Genomic DNA, 19,233 nt, shown 5'->3' on the forward strand with positions numbered 1-19,233 from the left:
GGGGAAGAGGCAGAGGCTGGAACAGTTTGGAGGGCTCAGAAGAAGAGTGGAAAATGTGAGAATGTTTGGAGCTTCCTAGAGACTTGCTGACTAGCTTTAACTAAAATGCTGATAATGATATGGACGATGAAATCCAGACCGATGTGGTCTCAGATGGAGATGAGGAACTTGTTGGGAACCGGAGTAAAGGTGACTCTTGCTATGTTTTAGGAAAGAGACTGGCTGCATTTTGCCCCTGCCCTAGAGATTTGTAAATCTTTGAATTTGAGGGAGATGACTTTAGGGTATCTGGCAGAAGGAATGTCTAAGCAGCAAAGCATTCAAGAAGTGACCTGGGTGCTGTTAAAACCATTCAATTTTAAAGGGGAAACAGAGCCTAAAAGTTTGGAAAATTTGCAATCTGATGATGCGATAGGAAAGAAAAACTCATTTTCTGAGGAGAAATTCAACCCAGTTGCAGAAATTTGCATAAGTAATGAGGAGTCAAATGTTAATGACCAAGACAAAGGGGAAAATGTCCTCAGGGCATGTCAGAGACCTTCCTGGCAGCCCCTTCCATCACAGGCCTAGGGGCCTAGAAGGAAGAAATGGTTTTGTGGGCCAGGCCCAGGGCCCCCTGCTGTGTGCAGCCTAGGGACTTGGTGCCCTGCATCCCAGCTGCTCCAGCTGTGGCTAAAAGGGGCCAATGTATAGCTCAGACCATGGCTCCAGAGGGTGTAAGCTCCAAGGGTTGGCAGCTTCCCTGTGGTGTTGAGCCTGCAGGTGCACAGAAGTCAAGAATTGACTTTTGGGAACCTCCACCTAGATTTCAGAGGATGTATGGAAATACCTGGATGTCCAAGCAGAAGTTTGTTGCAGGGGTGGGGCCCTCATGGAGAACCTCAGCTAGGGCAGCATGGAAAGGAAATGTGTCATGCAAGCCCCCACACACAGTCCCCACTGGGGCACTGCCTAGTTATCTAAGAGAAGAGGGTCACCATCCTCCAGACCTCAGAATGGTAGATCCACCAACAGCTTGCACCATGCACCTGGAAAAGCCACAGGCACTCAATACCAGCCTGTGAAATCAGCCAGAAGGGAGGCTATGCCCTGCAAAGACACAGAGGCAAAGCCATAGGGGTGGAGCTGCCCAAGGCCATAGGAACCCACCTCTTGCATCAGTGTGGCCTGCATGTGAGACACAGAGTCAAAGGAGATAATTTTTGAGCTTTAAGATTTGACTGACCTGCTGGATTTCCGACTTGCATGGGGCCTGTAGCTCCTTCATTTTGGCCAATTACTCCATTTAGAACAGCTGTATTTACCCAATGCCTGTAGTCCCATTGTATCTAGGAAGTAACTACCTTGCTTTTGATTTTACAGGCTCATAGGTGGAAGGGACTTGCCTTGTCTTGGATGAGACTTGGACTATGGACTTTTGAGTTAATGCTGAAATGAGTTAAGACTTTGGGGGACTGTTGGGAAGACATGACTGGTTTTGCAAGGTTAAGGGCATGAGATTTGGGAGGGGCCAAGGGTGGAATGGTATGGTTTGGCTGTGTCCCCATGCAAATTTCATCTTGAATTGTAGCTCCCATAATTCCCATGTGTTGTGGGAGAGACCCAGTGGGAAATAATTGAATCATGGGGGCGGTTTTCCCCTTACTGTTCTCTTGGTAGTGAGTAAGTCTCATGAGATTCATGGTTTTATAAGGGGAAACCCCTTTCACTTAGCTCCCATTCTCTCATCTGCTGCGATGTAAGATGTGCCTTTCGCCTTCTGCCATGATTTGAGGCCTCCCCAGCCACATGGAACTGTGAGTCCATTAAACCTCTTTTTCTTTATAAATTACCCAGTCTCAGGTATGTCTTTATTAGCAGTGCGAAAACACACTAATACACAGTCCAATAACAATTAAGTGTGAATGGGCCACAATAAGCTTGGAATGGGGAGAGACAGTCTAGCCCCTACAAACTCTCATATCTGACCATGAAGTTTCTCTTCCAGGATAGGACCCCAAACTGAGAAAAAGAAAAAACCTGGGAATTGACTCAAAATTGAGCATGACAGGTATAATGGAGATAATACAAAAGGAGATGGTTCAGATAAAAGTGCAAAAAGGGAACAGAACAAGAACATCTCAACAAATGGCCTTGGTTTTCTTTTTCGTTTTTTTTTTTTTTTTTTTTTTTTTGAGACGGAGTCTCCCAAGTAGCTGGGACTACAGGCACATGCCCTATGCCCGGCTAATTTTTCTATTTTTAGTAGAGACGGGGTTTCCCCATATTGGCCAGGCTGGTTCAAACTCCTGACCTCAGGTGGTCCACCCACCTTGGCCTCCCAAACTGCTGGGATTACAGGCGTGAGCCACCGCATCCAGCCATGGCCTTGTTTTTAAATATTACATGAAAACAACGGAAGAGGGAGGTATGTGAAGTTAAAAAAGCTATCTTGAATAGGACTTCCTCCTAAAAGTAAAGGAAAATGAATATTGCATAAAAATGATCAACAGAAAGAATCAAGGTAAAATCTCATATAAAGTTAGTATTAAAAAGAGTAAGAATAATAGCTCTACAATGAAACCACACCTAGAAAACTTTTCCCAAGAAACAGATTAAAACTGTAACCTACTACTTCAGAACTAGCTAAAAGACATGTATGTGATGAAAAAGCATATAAAATTAAAGACATGGACAAGCAGAACAATCAAACTTGAAATTTTAAAATAAGAAACATTCAGAATTAAAATGACAGAATCAAGAAAAAATTGGAAATAAAAGAAAAAACATTTCAGAAATAAACATTAAACAAAATGAAACAAGACAACAAATAATAGTCTAAGAAAAATGGAAAGGCAAAAGAAGGAAAAAAATATAATTAAAAAAAGTAATAAAAAAGATCCAAAAGCAAATGATAAATACTGCCATTAGGCAATAAAGATCCAACATACAGGTAAGAGGAGTCACTGAAGAAGAAAACTAAAACAAGAGAATATTAAAAATCAACTGTAGTTCAAAAATAAACTGTAATTCAAAAAACTTCACTGAAACAAAAAAAGATATAAAACTACATACTGAAGAAGCATACCATATGAAGCTATTTTTGGTCTAAAAGAAACTCACTTTATATTTAAATATATAGTTAAACACATAAGCACAGAAGATTTATCAAACACCGAGTAAAGGAAATCTGCAGTGGCTACTAGTGTATGCATAAAAATTGATACATCCATACAACTGCTGTGCAACAAAACATAATGTGAGCCAGTTATATCACTTTAAATCTCTATTAGCCTCATTTAAAAAATAAAGACAGGTAAAATTGATTTTAATTATATATTTTATTTATGTTTCTCTACTGCAGAACTCACACGGAAAATACTATGCTTATCTCACCTTCATCCACAGACTTAAAAAATAGTGTCATGAAAACTTTCTTGCAATAAACTGATAATCTAATTACTCACCAATATCTAAGACAGCACCCAGGAGGAAGGCTCAAACCAATACATTCTTGGAATCCACTCTAAGCAAAACAAACTTGCACATCTTATGTAAAATTTAAATTTTGACTGCCTATCAATATTCTAGGTTCTCTCCAGTTCCAGATTTTTATTTTTTAAAGATAGCAGAGGTACCACACAAATATTGTACTTTAATCAACTGTAAGTCATTTTATTTGAAAAATTAATGTCCTTCTAAATAATAAAATTTATTCCAACTTTACTTGAAATAACTATGTCAGAGTGAAAGAGCAGAAAACTTCTTTAATGTATTTAGCCACTTTCATCTCCTCTTACAATCCTAAACATCTCAATTTTACCACTGAATATTGGGACAACGTGACCACTAACGTAAGTAGTGCCTGTAGTTTTAGTTGCTTTTCAAGCTACCATAAAATATTTATGGTATCTATCAATACTCTTTTGCCTGTTCACTCTGTATTTGGCCTGATTGAGAATTCAAGTTGAGGCCACAGAATACAGCAAAGCTTACTTATGAAGACTGATGAAAACCCCTGATTTTGCCTTCCATAAGAAATTTTTTCTAGGAAAGATCAAAACTTTAAATTAAGACAAGCAAGTCAATACTATGACATAGGTATTGCTAAGTTAAGTTAAAGACTATCCAGTTAGCTCATAGGTTTTTCTAGGAATAACTAGGTTACAAAAGAAACCTGTATCCACTGTTTTTTTTTTCTTAATAGAAAATATAAACAGCAAGTGTGTTCAAAAACATTCCTTCCAGATTCAGAAAAAAACATCTGTCTTACAGATTTAACTTGAGAATCTGTTCACATTCTTTTGACTTATGTGAGAGTGCCAACATTTTTTATCCTCTGAGGTTGAATTTCACTTTTGGTAAAAGCTGAATCACCATCACTAACCATGATATAATTTTTATGCAAAGATAAGAAATGAAAATGTTTTTGGAACTGCTATGGTAACTAAAGAAGACTGACTATACAACTAAAACATTCTCAAGAATGGAAGAAACTTCAGAGTTATCTAAACTACTCCTCATCTACCTAGTGAATGCTTAAATCCCGGCCACACGATTCCAGGTGGTTGTCCAGCCTCTTTACAAACCATTCCAGTTAAAAGTAAACCAACCTATCTTCCAAGGCAATCGATTTCATTTCTGGACAGTTTTAAATATTGCAAAATACTGCCTTTCTAGTACCTGCATATATTACCCTTGGAATTTTCATATGCTAGCTTAAGTTACCCTCTCTAAGGCTGCTGCATTTTTGGAATTTTAAAGTGAAACAGGAACATGCGGTGAAAAGGACAGAGATCAAGAAACAAAAAGAGACTATATAAAAATACAGGCTAAATGGGGAAGGGGAGTGCATGATTCTTTTTTCTCCACTCCTCATTCATTGCTAAGGATAATAAGCGTTATCTCACAGAATTTAATCAAATCAAAGACTGATCTCAGCATGCCATTAAAAAATCAAGTGCATACTGTGTTCCTAGCATAGTGGAAGCCACCACAAGCACTACAAAGACACATATGATAAATTTTCTAACTGCTGGAAACTTACAATTTAGTTCGACATAAGCAAAGGTAACAATATATGGTACTTGCCATAGATAATTGAGCACATACTACATACACAAGAATCTTTTATTAAAGTAGAGATTTAAGCTGGGCTTTAAAGAATAGGAAGGATTTGGTTTGCCAGAAGGAATATGCAAAATGCATTTCCGGCCAAGCACGGTGGTTCATGCCAGTAATTCCAGCACTTTGGATCACCTGAGGTCAGGATGCTGAGACCAGCCGGGCCAACATGACGAAACCCTGTCTCTACTAAAAATACAAAAAAAAATTTAGCCAGGCATGGTGGCTCATGCCTGTAGTCCCAGCTACTTGGGAGGCTGAGGCAAGAGAATCACTTGAACCCAGGAGGTGGAGGTTGTTGCAGTGAGGTGAGATCGCGCCACTGCACTCCAGCCTGGGTGACAGAGCAAAACTCCATCACAAAAACAAACAAACAAACAAAAAATACATTTCCAACAAGGACAACAGCAGAACCAAAACAAAACAAAAGAACACACTATCAGATTGTTTCAGCAGAAAGAGCTGTCTGGTACAGCCAAAGCTATTTGTTGTAAAGCATCTGAAGTAAGGTCAAAGACAAATGATGAAGCCAGAAGGCAGAGAAACATGAAGACCAGTTTAATGAAAATAAAAAGTTTTATGAGTCTCACAGAAGAATCAATGCAAATTTCTTAGGACGGAAGTAAAATAACCAAAGCAATGTTCTAGGAAAATTACTCTGAATGCACTGTGTAAAACAAATGGAGATGTGACGCTGATGAGAACATCAGGAATAAGGTAAAACCTTGGACACATCGGAGAAATGAAACTAGAAAGCAGCAGAAGCAAGAAAATAATTAAGAATACAGAAGCAAAAGGGAGAAAGGAGTAGGAACCATAGAATATACAAGTTTTTAAGAGTAACTGGAACAATGACATTAACTTTCTTTCCAAAAAGCTCATTATTTCAATTTTAGTCAAGCTGCAAGTAAAATAAAGACATCTACTATCTTAATATTTACAAATGCTAAACATTAATAACTATCACTATAGACCAAATTTCCATACTGAAACAATTTCATAAATCCTTGTTTCCTGTTTCCATATGGCATATACAGGGATTTGGTTGATATTGCTATACAACAACAGTTAATTCTGGTATTCCATTCTTTACTCCACCCAAATGTATAATATCTTGGGCGGGGGGAGGGGAAGGAAGCTATAGTATTTATAAAAGTATAAAAAACTTGGTCCTTTCCAAAAATTTGAGAAGTACCTGACAATAAACCCAAGACCAAACACATTTAATCTGACCATGAACCACATTAAAAGAACTTGTAAGACTTTTTTACAGTGAGAAACTTTATTTCTATGTTATTAAAAATCAAAGTAAGTTTTGGGTGACAACTATTTTCTTTTAAAAATAAGCATACAGCAATTCTAACAGCTGTACATATTGTGCTCTAAAAACTGAAACACATAACATATACATAAATAACAGATAAAAATATGGGACATATAATATCAGTTTATAAGTAACCTTGAGGAAAAACTCAGTAGTTACATTTTACAGAATTATACACACACACACACACACACACACACACACACACACAGAGAACATTTTTATTTAACAGCTTGACTGGGCTCAAAGATTAAATCATGTTTCCATATTTACTAATAAAAGATTTTTTTAAAAAATACAGCTAGCCAAAACAGTATCATCTTTGAAAATTAGAAACACAATTATGAAATGTTGCAGGGAAAGACAAAGGGTATAACTATGTAACTATGTACAGTAAAAGTATTTCTCTTAGTTCCATAAATAAATACCTCCCAAGCACTTCTTTTTTAGACTGAGTCTCACTCTATAACTCAGCGCGGAGTGCAGTGGCAGGATCTTGGCTTACTGCAAGCTCCACCTGCCAGGCTCAAGCGATTCTCCCACCTCACTTTCCAGAGTAGCTGGGACTACGGGCGTGTGTCACCACACCCGGCTAATTTTTGTATTTTTACTAGAGACGGGGCTTCGTAATGTTGGCCAGGCTGGTCTCAAACTCTTGGATCTGCCCACTTTGGGCACCCAAAGTTCTGGGATTACAGGAGTGAGCCACCGCTCCTGGCCTCAAGCACTTTTTATATCAAAGAAATTATTATAAAATATCATATGAATATGGAACATTATATCACATTGTGATCATCACTTTTGCCCATCTGAATTAAACGTCGAAGTTCATAGAAACAGCCTCCAAAAAGACAGACATTTTAATGTATAGCAAAACTAACCCAATGGGATAGAAATCAGTGTAGTGTATGCCCCTGGGGGACTTAACTGGAAATTGGCATGAAGGAACTTTCTAGTGTGACAGAAATGCTCTATCTTCATTGGGGTATTGGTGACATCATACAGATATTTGCCAAGACTCATAAAACTAAATGAGATCTGTGAACTGTTCTCTCTGTAATTATACCTCAAGATTTTTCTTTTTTTGGTTCTATACATTTATTTTCAGAGTAAAACAATTACACAATTTAAATCCAGGTCTAACAGAATTACTCTGCCAAAGTCAGCAATAATGCCAAAATGCATTCTCACTTCCAGACACCCACCAGTATCATCTGAGTCTTCTCCCAGTGAAGCAAAAGGGTCTGATATTTTATTCATATATCTCTCTCTTATCTGCAATATAATCTACAATTTCTTGTGGACATATTAACTTTTCCACATCTATATCAAGAATTTCAAACCCAAATTTATCTTCCATGACCATGCTTACTCTCTACTTGGTCCAAACTGTCAAAGCACAGGTCTTTCACAAAATAAGAATTCACTGAGAGCTTCTCTGGGTCAATCTTGTCACAGGGTTTCAAGACATAAAGAAGACAGTCTTTGATTCCCTCTAACGTCAAAGGGGGCACATCACTATACTGACAGCACAACTGTGTAACTTCTACCCAGCACGTGCGCAAGCACCAAAGCCCGCTGTGGAGCCAGCTGCAAAGCCCCAGCCTCATCAGAGTTCCCACAGAGCACAGGAGATGCTGAGCAGCAGGGTATGGCCAGCATGGAACCCGGGGCATCAGTGTGATGGCCAAGGGCAGGTGGCAGACACAAGCTGCCATGGCTACCCCGACCAGGATTTCCTACCTCAATTTTTTAAAAAGAAACACAGGAGACCGGGTCCAGTGGCTCACGCCTGTAGTCCAGCACTTTGGGGGGCCAAGGTGGGCAGATCACTTGAGGTCAGGAATTCAAGACTAGCCTGGCCAACATGGCAAAACCCCACCTCTAATAAAAATACAAAAATTAGCAACACATGGTGGCACGCACCTGTAATCCCAGCTACTTGGGAGGCTGAGGCAGAAGAATCGCTTGAACCCGGGAGACAAAGGCTGCAGTGAGCAGACATCACACCACTGCACTCCAGCCTGAGCAACAGCGTGAGTGAGACTCCGTCTCAAAAAAAAAAAAAAAAAAAGATGGGAAGAGCAGGCGAGGGGGGCCAGACAGAGCAATTCCTATTAAGAAGTTGGCAAATGCAATCAAATAATGTTCAAATACAATTTCAAATATTATTATTTAATAACGGTTTTTAAAATCCTTACATTGTAAAAAAAAATCCAATATTTTGCTATGTACTTGTAACCTATGCCAAAGAAAACCAGTGAACTGCAGCCCTCTGATTAGAAAATTCTACTCTAAGCTATACAGCTGCCCATCTCAAATAATTTGCTACTCATTTCCTCTCAACAACCTAATTGAGAAAAATATTTCTGAATAACTGAACTGTTGAAAGATCTCATGTTTTATCCTTAGTTTGAAATAAGCCATTAAAAAAGCAGGATACTTCGGTCGTGAATGCTTTGTACCTCCATAACCCATTACAAACACCAAGTTATACTGTCAAGCTACACCTCACACGTTTCTTTAAAAAGAGTTACAACATCAGCCGGGCATGGTGGTGCATGCCTATAGTCACAGCTACTTGGAAGGCTGACATGGGAGAATCGCTTGAGCCCAAGAGTTTGAGACCAGCCTGGGCAACATAGCAAGACCCTGTCTCAAACAAACAAAAAAAGACTTACAACATCATGACATCTGTTACCATATTCTACAGAGATATTAAGAACACTGCCTTACAGGAAGTGTTTAAAAAGCTCTGCTTCTTTGATATAACTAGTATGTTTTCTCCTCAAGGATCTTGAAAGTACATAAAAGATTGCATTTTCTTTTATGCTTTAGCCAGCGAAAAGCTCAAAAACTAATTTAAGATGGAACCAAATAAATTATGCTTGACTTTACAGCCTGAAGATCTCCATTCTGTTTTTCTACACTTACTTCACCCCATTCATGTAAACTATTGGGTTAAGATTCTGAGATGTATCACTGAGTCTCAACCACATATATTTATGTATTTAGCACTTCATAGTGACTTAAAAGTAATTTCAAAAGAGCATAAATAAGTGGTGTAACTTCACTGTGAATTACATAATAAGACCAGGAGAAGTAATCATTTTTACAATAGTGGCCAACCTTAAAGATAAAAAGTAAGATTTTGAGAATTTAAGACTGTCACATAGGGAAAGTGGCAAACTTTTAAAACTACAAATCTACCTCTAGCAGAGTTAAACCACTCATAAATAAGTTTAGGTTGGTCATAAGAACATTTGTTCACTGGGTTGTCTTACAACTCCTGGGCCTTGTCTGAAAACTAAGAACACCTCAGAACGAAAGGAAATTATTCAAGTCCATTTTGAAGCTACAGGTGGTTTTTTACTTTATCTTTACCCAGGCTCCCTCTACTGATAAAAAAATAAAAACTATGGAATTATACTGGCAAATTTTATCAACAAAAGAAATGATACTTTAAAAACACTTTAAAATCAACATTATAGAAAGTATAGATTAAAAGCTGACTTTACTACAGACACAAAATGAAATAAACATCTGTGAACTGAAAATTCAAATATTCCAATTTTATATGTGGCATATGCCATTTCAACATACAAAACTACTTTTCAATGTTAATCCTTAGATGCAAGAAGGGTTAAATATTTTTAAATCATTTTAAATATTTTAAATAATTTCGTGGTAATGTAATGTTTACCTGTATCTGTTCTGCTGTCCATTGGTCTAGGTTGACTGATTTGACCCTGGATATATGAACCCCAAGATTTCTATGAATTCCAGCACATCTGATGCAAATAAACACACCAATATTCCAGGAAGCCCATCGAGGACCTAATTTAGAAGAAGAAACCACAAAAAAAAAGCAAATATTAAAAACTAAAAGAAATATAACAGCATATTAGAAGCATTCTCGGTTTTATATCATTGTAGCGGAAGCTTACAGAAGTCACATGCTCAAATTTTCAAATGGTACTGGCAGCAGTCTGCTAAGAAGACATGTGTCTTGGCAATCTTCAAGAATGTTACTGATTTTGCTCATTTTGCTTTCCTAGAAATTTCCCCTCCACTCTAAGATTTTAAAACTAATTTATATAAACAGCTTCTTCACTTAGCATATTTGAATCAGGAATAATAATACCCTACTGTAAAAATAATTTCTTTATTAAATGCATAAGATATGCACAAGATTAACAACAAATAAAAAATCAAAGACATTTCAAAAATTAAATGTAGAAATTAATAAGAAAAAGACAACCAGCCCAATAGGAAATAAGCAAAAAGATATGAATGAATAATTCACAGAAGAAATTTATGGCCAATAAGCATGAAAATATGCACAGTCTCACTGGTAATTAGTGAAAGTGCTCTTTAACTCTACAGTTACTTGCATTTTGCACCCAACATTCTGGAAAAAAAAACATTTTAACTACTAATTGTTGGCAAGAAGGGTAAACAAGGACTGCTTCAAAAAGCGTTGCATCAACATGGCTAAATCTCAAATATAACACTGACATTTAAAAAGGTTACAGATGAATGTATACAGTGTGAAACCATTTACATAAGTTGAAAAATCTGTAAAATAATAGCATACTGCATATTAATTAAATGTATCTACAAATTTCGTGAAACTGAGGCAGGTAACTGGTGGTGAGGAAAGAGGATATGATCAGGGAAAAGTTCACTGTGGGCTTGGAGAGCAACAGTAACACTGAATTGCTAAGCTGTACGGCATGAATATAAACTTTTGTTTCAGTAACATATAATATGCATACAAGAACTGATGTGTGCTACAAAATGTTAGTTCTTCAGCTCATGGTCAAAAAATTCTGAAAAACACTGCCGAAAAACTCACATATGAATACAAGAATACAAGTCTTAGCTGTACAATTCTTCATACCTTTGAATATATTCTTTCATAATAATTTTAAAAATTGCTTAAGATTTTTTCACATATTGCTTGTAAAATTAATAAAGTAAAAATGGAAAAATAAAAGCAATATCTGGAAAATATGCCAAATATTCAGAATCATATTCCTAACAGACTTCTATAAATTATTTGATTATGAAAAATGTATGTATATAGTAAGAGATATCAATAAAAATCAAGTAGCTGGACACAGTGGCTCATGCCTGTAATCCCAGCACTTTGGGAGGCCAAGGCAGGCGGATCACTTGAGGTCAGGAGTTTGAGAATAGCCTGGCCAACATGGTGAAATCCAGTCTCTACTAAAAACACAAAAATTAGCCAGGCATGGTGGAGGTGCCTGTAATCCCAGCTACTCAGGAGGCTGAGGCAAGAGAATCACTTGAACCTCAGAGGCAGAGATTGCAGTGAGTCGAGATCCCGCCACTGTACTCCAGCCTGGGTGACAGAGACTCTGTATCAAAAAATTAAAAATTAAAAATAAAGCTTTTTTTAAACATAGCCTTCTGTTTTAAGTACGTGCTGTTTATCTAAAGGTGAGACTGCTCTACACAACAACATTAAAGCTAGTAATTACATTATAGTAAAACTAAAAATAATGCCCCCCCCAAATTCCTTAACTACATAGGAGGAAGATTATGCACATGTAACTTATCCCCAAATATCCTGCTTTTAAATTTGAGAAATTACATCTATAAACTGGCAAACATACATCTGGGACATCTATGACAACTCTAGATAGAGATGCCTCCCCCAGTTACTTTCCACTCTGTCTCATCATTTCTAACACAACAATTTACAATATATCTATGTTTTGAAGCTTATACATTAAGGTAAATAGTTACAGAGTAATAGCTGGAGGGTTTAATTATTTTTAGCAAGTAAGTCTCAAACTAAGAAAGGTTAAACAGATATGCAGTGGGCCAGAAACAGTGGCTCACACCTGTAATCCCTGCACTTCGGGAAGCCAAGGTGGGAGGATAACTTGAGGCCAGGAGTTTGAGACCAGCCCGGGTAACATAGTGAAACCACAGTGGTCTCTAATAAAAATTAAAAACTATACACCACACGTAGTGGTGAGTGCCTGCAGGTCTAACTACTTGGGAGGCTGAGGCAGAAGGATCGCTTGAGCCCAGGAGTTCAAAGGCCCTTTGAGTTATGATGGTACCACTGCACTCTAGTCAGAAAAAAAAGGCGGGTCGGGGGGAGAAGGGAGAGAGAAGGGAAGCAGAAATGCATAGTGAATTCTAGATCAGTGTCTCTCAAACCCTAATGTGCATGCACATCAACTAGAAATATCACGAAAATGAAGACTAATTCTGTGACCCCCAGAGTAGCTCCTAAGGTTCTGCATCCTAACAAATTCCCAGTGATGCCCATGCTGCCATCCACAGATGACATTTTGAAGAGCAAGGTTCTAGAGCATTCTCCACAATCTTTAACTCAAGCATTCAACACACTTCCCGATTTGCTTTCATATAATTAATGTAATTAAGGGACTGATAAATGTGGCAGCAGTAAGAATGGAAACGAACAAATATGAAATCACCAGGAAAAACTGACAAGGCTTACTCATAAGAAATACAGTGGCAAGGGAGAAGGTAGAGGCCAAAATGCAAGTTCTGCACCTCAATATGAAGCATGAGGGTCCTCGTGGAGTCAGAAAACTGCAGGAGATCCATTGAATGCTTTAAATGATAGTGACACACCAAGATGAAAATGTTTGGCAGGCGATTTAGAATATAGGACTAAAGTTCAAACTGGATACATACACACATACACACACCCACACACACACACACACACACACACACACCCACACCTTTTTTTTTTTTTTTGAGACGGAGTCTCGCTCTATCGCCCAGGCTGGAGTGCAGTGGCGTAATCTCGGCTCACTGCAAGCTCCACCTCCCGGGTTCACGCCATTCTCCTGCCTCAGCCTCCCAAGTAGCTGGGACTACAGGCGCCCACCACTGCGCCTGGCTAATTTTTTGTATTTTCAGTAGAGACGGGGTTTCACCATGTTAGCCAGGATGGTCTTGATCTCCTGACCTCATGATCCGCCCGCCTCGGCCTCCCAAAGTGCTGGGATTACAGGCATGAGCCACCATGCCAAGCCTCACACCTTCTTTTAAGATGAGAGTTGCAGTACCAAGAACAAAAGGAGCAAAAAAGCAGAGTACTAAATCTTAGGGAGAAAATGAAAGGCAGTAAAAGTAGAGAATGAGGTCGTTTCAAAGAAAAGCTGTTTTCAAAAACAGGGGAAAAAAAAAAAGATGTTCAATAGTACCAAATGTTCCAAAGAAGTCAAGAGTAATTGGGCTAAGAAAGAACATCTGGATGCAGTAACTGAGGCTGAAAAGTATTAGGTAACCTCAGAGATTAGGCAGAGCAAAAGGGGGGAGCTCATCCACTCTGAATTCATTATCAGAATAAGAGGGAGAAAGATCATTCACCCAATCTGAATTCCATTACCGGTTTACACTCTCACACCATTTCAGTTTCCAACTCCAAACCTTTAACAGTTTCCTGTTTTCCTCTATATTAGATTATAGGAAATATTTATCTCCTGTAAATGCCTACACTCATAACAGCATGTGACACAGAATGTGCCACAATAGGCATCTACTCTTTTTTCGTTTGTAATTAGTTCTGTCTCCTAAAGTAGATGGTAAAGTTCTCACAAGGAAGGCTCTTATATAACCTTCTGTATCACCTACAGTAAGGGAATTGACTGTATAATTTAAAAAATCTGCTAGATCTGATGACTCAATCAAATACTCAAATGTTTTGATTCCTGGAACAATTCATCTACTATTTTTAAAAATGGAAATAAATCTGAAAACTATGGCAAAAATCACTATCTTTAATATCAATTTTCCCATTCTTCCTTCAAGTAATAAAGGCTTCTGAATTTTACCTAGAAATGTGGCTGTCGTGATAGGAAGACTACATTTCTCAGCCTCTCCTGTAGAATGTAAACAGAAATGATATATTTTGCCATTAACCACACTGGGCCTGTGTTCCCCTGGCCTCTTCCCCTTTTCCATTTGCTGGGAGACAATAAGGAACGAACCTGCAACCTTGGATCCAGTTACAAAAGCCTCATGGTGAAGATGACAGAACTACTCTACCCATACTGGACAGTTCATGTCCAGACCAATGTGAAGGAGAAATAAACTTCTATCCTGTTTAAGCTACTTTTTTTTTTTCTTTGAGACAGGGTCTCACTCTATTGTCCAGGCTGGAGTGCAGTGGTGAAGATCTTGGCTCACTGAAATCTCTGCCTCCCAGGCTCAAGTGATCCTCCCACCTCAGCCTCACAAGTAGCTAGAACTACAGGCACATACCACCATGCCCAGCTAATTTTTGTATTTTTTGTAGAGACAGGGTTTCACCATGGTGTCCAGGCTGGTCTCAAACTTCTGGGCTCAAGCATTCCACCTGCCTCAGCCTCTCAAACTGCTGGGATTACAGGTATGAGCCACACTGCACACGGTCAGTGTGAATTACATTTGAATGTTGGTAGCAGCAAACAGAACACACAAGAGATTTAGCAATCCTGATTTTAGAGCCCAAATTCTAAGAGGGGTTAAATAATAATAAAAGACTTTTTCATCAAACCTGAGTTTTCTAGATCCAATTTAAATCACCAGTAATCTATTATGTGCCTATTTTGACCAAAGTATTAAATGAAGATGACAAAAGACAAATCCTGCCTTCAAGGAGCTTGAACTCTAATAATCATATAATGGTTATAGTAATAAGTACAAATGACAGAGGAACATAAAAGAGATAAAAATGAATGTCAGCCAACAATATTAATGCAGGCTTTGTAGAGACAGGGGCATTTGATGTGATTATTATGTGGGTTGGGCGCAGTGGCTCACGCCTGTAATCCCAGCACTTTGGGAGGCTGAGGTGGGCAGATAACTTAAGGCCAGGAATTCAAGACCAGCCTGGCCAAGATGGCAAAACTCCATCTCTACTAAAAACACAAAAATTAGCTGGGCGTTTTGGTACGTGCCTGTAGTCCCGGCTACTCAGGAGGCTGAGGTGTGAGAATCGCTTGAACCCTGGAAGGCAGAGGTTGCAGTGAGCCGAGACCCTGCCAATTCACTCCAGCCTGGGTGACAGAGGGAGACACTGTCTTTTAAAAAAAAAAAAAAAAAAAAAAAAAGACCTCAAGTTACACAGCAGGTGAAGTCTGGACAGGGTAAAGAACAAGGTACATTCTTGGTAAAATGAACAGTGCCCTCCCATCTTGAAGAGTTCCAGCTATACTGTAATATATAGCCAAAAAATATAACATTGCAGTACCTGATAACTGCTAAGCTTTTTATTTAAATGCTAATTTAAATTTTGACATACATACACGTACACACACACACACACACACACACACACACACACACCTCTCTAAAATTTGTATAATATTACATGACCACTAACTTTCAGATAAAAATGACAGTTTTAAGGTACGGAAACCCTGCAGAAAGTAGAAAAATTAGGTTGACTGATAAATCACTATTAAGTATAAATAATGTAAAAGACATTACACGTCTAAAAAATGAACACTAATTTTACTGAGATTTCAATACACTTGCCTTGTAGCTTTCACATGATTTGAGAAATAAGATAAAACTGTGTGTTCTTCTGAGAAGAAATTTCTCTTCAGTTTCTGATTACCATGATGAACTAGCAAACAGAAAAGCTTTCTTAAATATTTTTTATAAAGAAAATACGATGAGGAACAAAGAATTTAATGCTAACGGTAATTTTCTTAAGACTTATTCTATAAAGCCTTCTCCAATGCCCCAAGAGCACTTTTAAAATAACATTTATCACAATGATTTACAGTTAATTGTTTTATGTCTTTTTTGAGAAACGGTGATCTCTTTGAGAATAGGGACTTCATTTTATTGATCTCTATATGTTCTGTACCCAGCACAATGTCTGGTATAAAAATTTAAGCAGTCTCTAGCTTACAAAGGATAGCTAAGACCTTGAGCCATCTGGGTTACTGCTGCCAAAACTGCTAAGGGAGTATTTTTTAGAGGAAACTACCATCTTACTAAATAAGTAAGACATTATTCATCATATTTCCAAATACACTGTCTGGTTTAATCCTAACAAATATGCAAAGTAGGTAATATTACCACCCCATTTTAAAGATTGAGAAATTTAGGCTCAAAACATAAACAAAAAATGGAGAGCCAGCTGAGACCATGACAGAGGCAAATCTCCAAATGCAACTGTGGATCCTGTGTCTCCTACTATGGTAATTCCATCATTCCAAACGAAATTCCCTTATACTGGCTGGGGGATTTTACTCTACTTTGTCAGCTTTTTGAAATGCCAAGTCACTTCCCTTGAGGCTAATGATACAGGTTTAAAGATGCAAATTATTTATTCATCTCTCCAGAACTATCAATCCTTCTAAAATTATTATAAGTTTGCTTTATTTCTTTCCTCATAATACCCAAGATTAAAAGAAGAATTGTATTTGGTTTGGTTTTATTTGTTGGAGAGGGAAACTGCAAACGGTAGAGAATTTTGCCCAAGGAGGAACAGAAGAGGAGGGCAAAATCAACTGAGATGTAAACGTTAATTCTTAAGGCAGCATCATAGTAGTGGACGCCCAGGGAAAGAGACACACACCAAACTCAAAGATCTCAAAGAGAAACTACATATGTCAAAATATTATCCAGGATCAGGCAGGAAACAAGGAACAAACCCTTCTCTTTCCATATGACAGGCCTTTTGTTCTTTACCCAAGAGCACTGACTAGCCCCTCACTGCTCATGGTCAGCTATACTACGGGTTGGGTATGTTTGTGAACTACCCGGAAAACCAGGAAACAAGCCATAAAAACATGTTTTCCCTCACACCTGTAATCCCAGCACTTTGGGAGGCCGAGGCAGGAAGATCACGAAGTCAGGAGATCAAGACAATCCTGGCTAACACGGTGAAACCCCGTCTCTACTAAAAATACAAAAAATTAGCCGGGTGTGGTGGCAGGTGCCTGTAGTCCCAGCTACTCGGGAGGCAGAGGCAGGAGAATAGTGTGAACCCAGGAGGCAGAGCTTGCAGTGAGCCGAGATTGCGCCACTGCACTCCAGCCTGGGCGACAGAGCAAGACTCCGTCTCAAAAAAAAAAAAAAAAACAACGTTTTCCACTTATCAACAACTGAACAGCACACCTGCAAAAGAACCTGGAACAGTGGATGGAGGGAGATTGGGAGTAACTGCAAACAGGCAGGAGGGATCTTTTTCAAGTGATGGCAGCATTCTAAAACTCTACTGTGGTGAGGGTTGTGAAACTCTATTAATACACTAAAAATCACTGAATTATATACACTTAAGAGAATTTTACCGTATGTAATTACATAATACAGCTTTTTTTTTTTTTTTTCAGACGGAGTCTCGCTCTATCGCCCAGGCTGGAGTGCAGTGGTGCGATCTTGGCTCACTGCAAGCTCCACATCCCAGGTTCACGCCATTCTCCTGCCTCAGCCTCCCGAGTAGCTGGGACTACAGGCACCCGCCACCGCGCCTGGCTAATTTTTTGTATTTTTAGTAGAGATGGGGTTTCACCATGTTAGCCAGGATGGTCTTGATCTCCTGACCTCGTGATCCACCCACCTCGGCCTCCCAAAGTGCTGGGATTACAGGCATGAACCACCGCGCCAGGCCAATAAAGCTGTTTTTTTAAAAAACTGTATGCATTCATTTAAACATAGAAATGAAATATCACGGCCAGGCACGGTGGCTGACGCCTGTAATCCCAATACTTTGGGAGGCCGAGGTGGACCGGAGGTCAGGAGATCTAGACCATCCTAGCTAACACGGTGAAACCCCGTCTCTACTAAAAATACAAAAAATTAGCCGGGTGTGGTGGCAGGCACCTGTAGTCCCAGCTACTCAGGAGGCTGAGGCAGGAGAATGGCATGAACCCGGGAGGCGGAGCTTGCAGTGAGCCTAGATTGCACCACTGCACTCCAGCCTGGGTGACAGAGCGAGACTACATCCCAAAAAAAAAAAAAAAAGAAAGAAATGAAATATCATATATTTCTTCCTTTTATTGCTTTTTCCTTATTTTACCAAAAAAGAAAGAATGGCAGCCAGTACCACAACTACCAGGTTGAAGTGAAAAAAACACTGGTTGGCCAGGCCTGGTGGCTCACGCCTATAATCCCAGCACTTTGGGAGGCCGAGGCGGGCGGATCACCAGGTCAGGAGATTGAGACCATCCTGGCTAACATGGTGAAACCCTGTCTCTACTAAAAATACAAAAAAATTAGCCAGGCGTGGTGGCAGGTGCCTGTAGTTCCAGCTACATGGGAGGCTGAGGCAGGAGAATGGCATGAACCCGGGAAGTGGAGCTTGCAGTGAGCCAAGATCGCGCCACTGCACTCCAGCCTGGGCGATAGAGCGATACTCCGTCTCAAAAAAAAAAAAAAAAAACCACTGGTTAATTTAGGATATGGAGTCTGAGCAAATACATAGAAATGCCAGCTAAGAAGCCATTGACTCAGATGCTATCGTATTTAAAAGATTTCACATTTCAACCCAAAAGTTTAAATAGAAGTTTCATAAATAGTATTCGGACAAAAGTTATTTTACATTTCCAAAAGGTTTCTCCTAGCAAATACACTCAATAGAATGTTTGGGAGTTTTTTAATATTAAATATATTTCATTATATAATATTTTATTAAGAAAAAATGTTCTTTAAAATATTCCTTTTTAAGTAATCTTAAAGCTACTAACATATTTTGCTATGACCTAGTCACCTGTGGTTATCTATGTCACATTCATGTTTTCCTGTAAAGAAGCCTTGGCAATGCTAAAAGATGACATGTAGGTATAACATTT

The 19,233-nt window shown here is 38.8% G+C and overlaps 1 protein-coding gene across 9 annotated transcripts in view; it reads right to left on the reverse strand.

Annotated features, from left to right (window-relative positions):
- The window catches only part of SMAP1 (small ArfGAP 1), a 199,925-nt gene that overhangs the window by 118,558 nt on the left and 62,134 nt on the right, over window positions 1-19,233 (reverse strand). For all 9 annotated transcript variants that reach the window (XM_058435301.1, XM_058435297.1, XM_058435303.1 and 6 more), the window contains one exon: window positions 10,131-10,264. In XM_058435301.1, coding sequence (XP_058291284.1) covers window positions 10,131-10,264 — 134 coding nt within the window. The remainder of the gene's footprint in view (window positions 1-10,130; window positions 10,265-19,233) is intronic.

This window comes from Hylobates moloch, unplaced genomic scaffold (genome assembly GCF_009828535.3).
Source record: "Hylobates moloch isolate HMO894 unplaced genomic scaffold, HMol_V3 SCAFFOLD_2, whole genome shotgun sequence".
Taxonomy (NCBI): Eukaryota; Metazoa; Chordata; class Mammalia; order Primates; family Hylobatidae; genus Hylobates; species Hylobates moloch.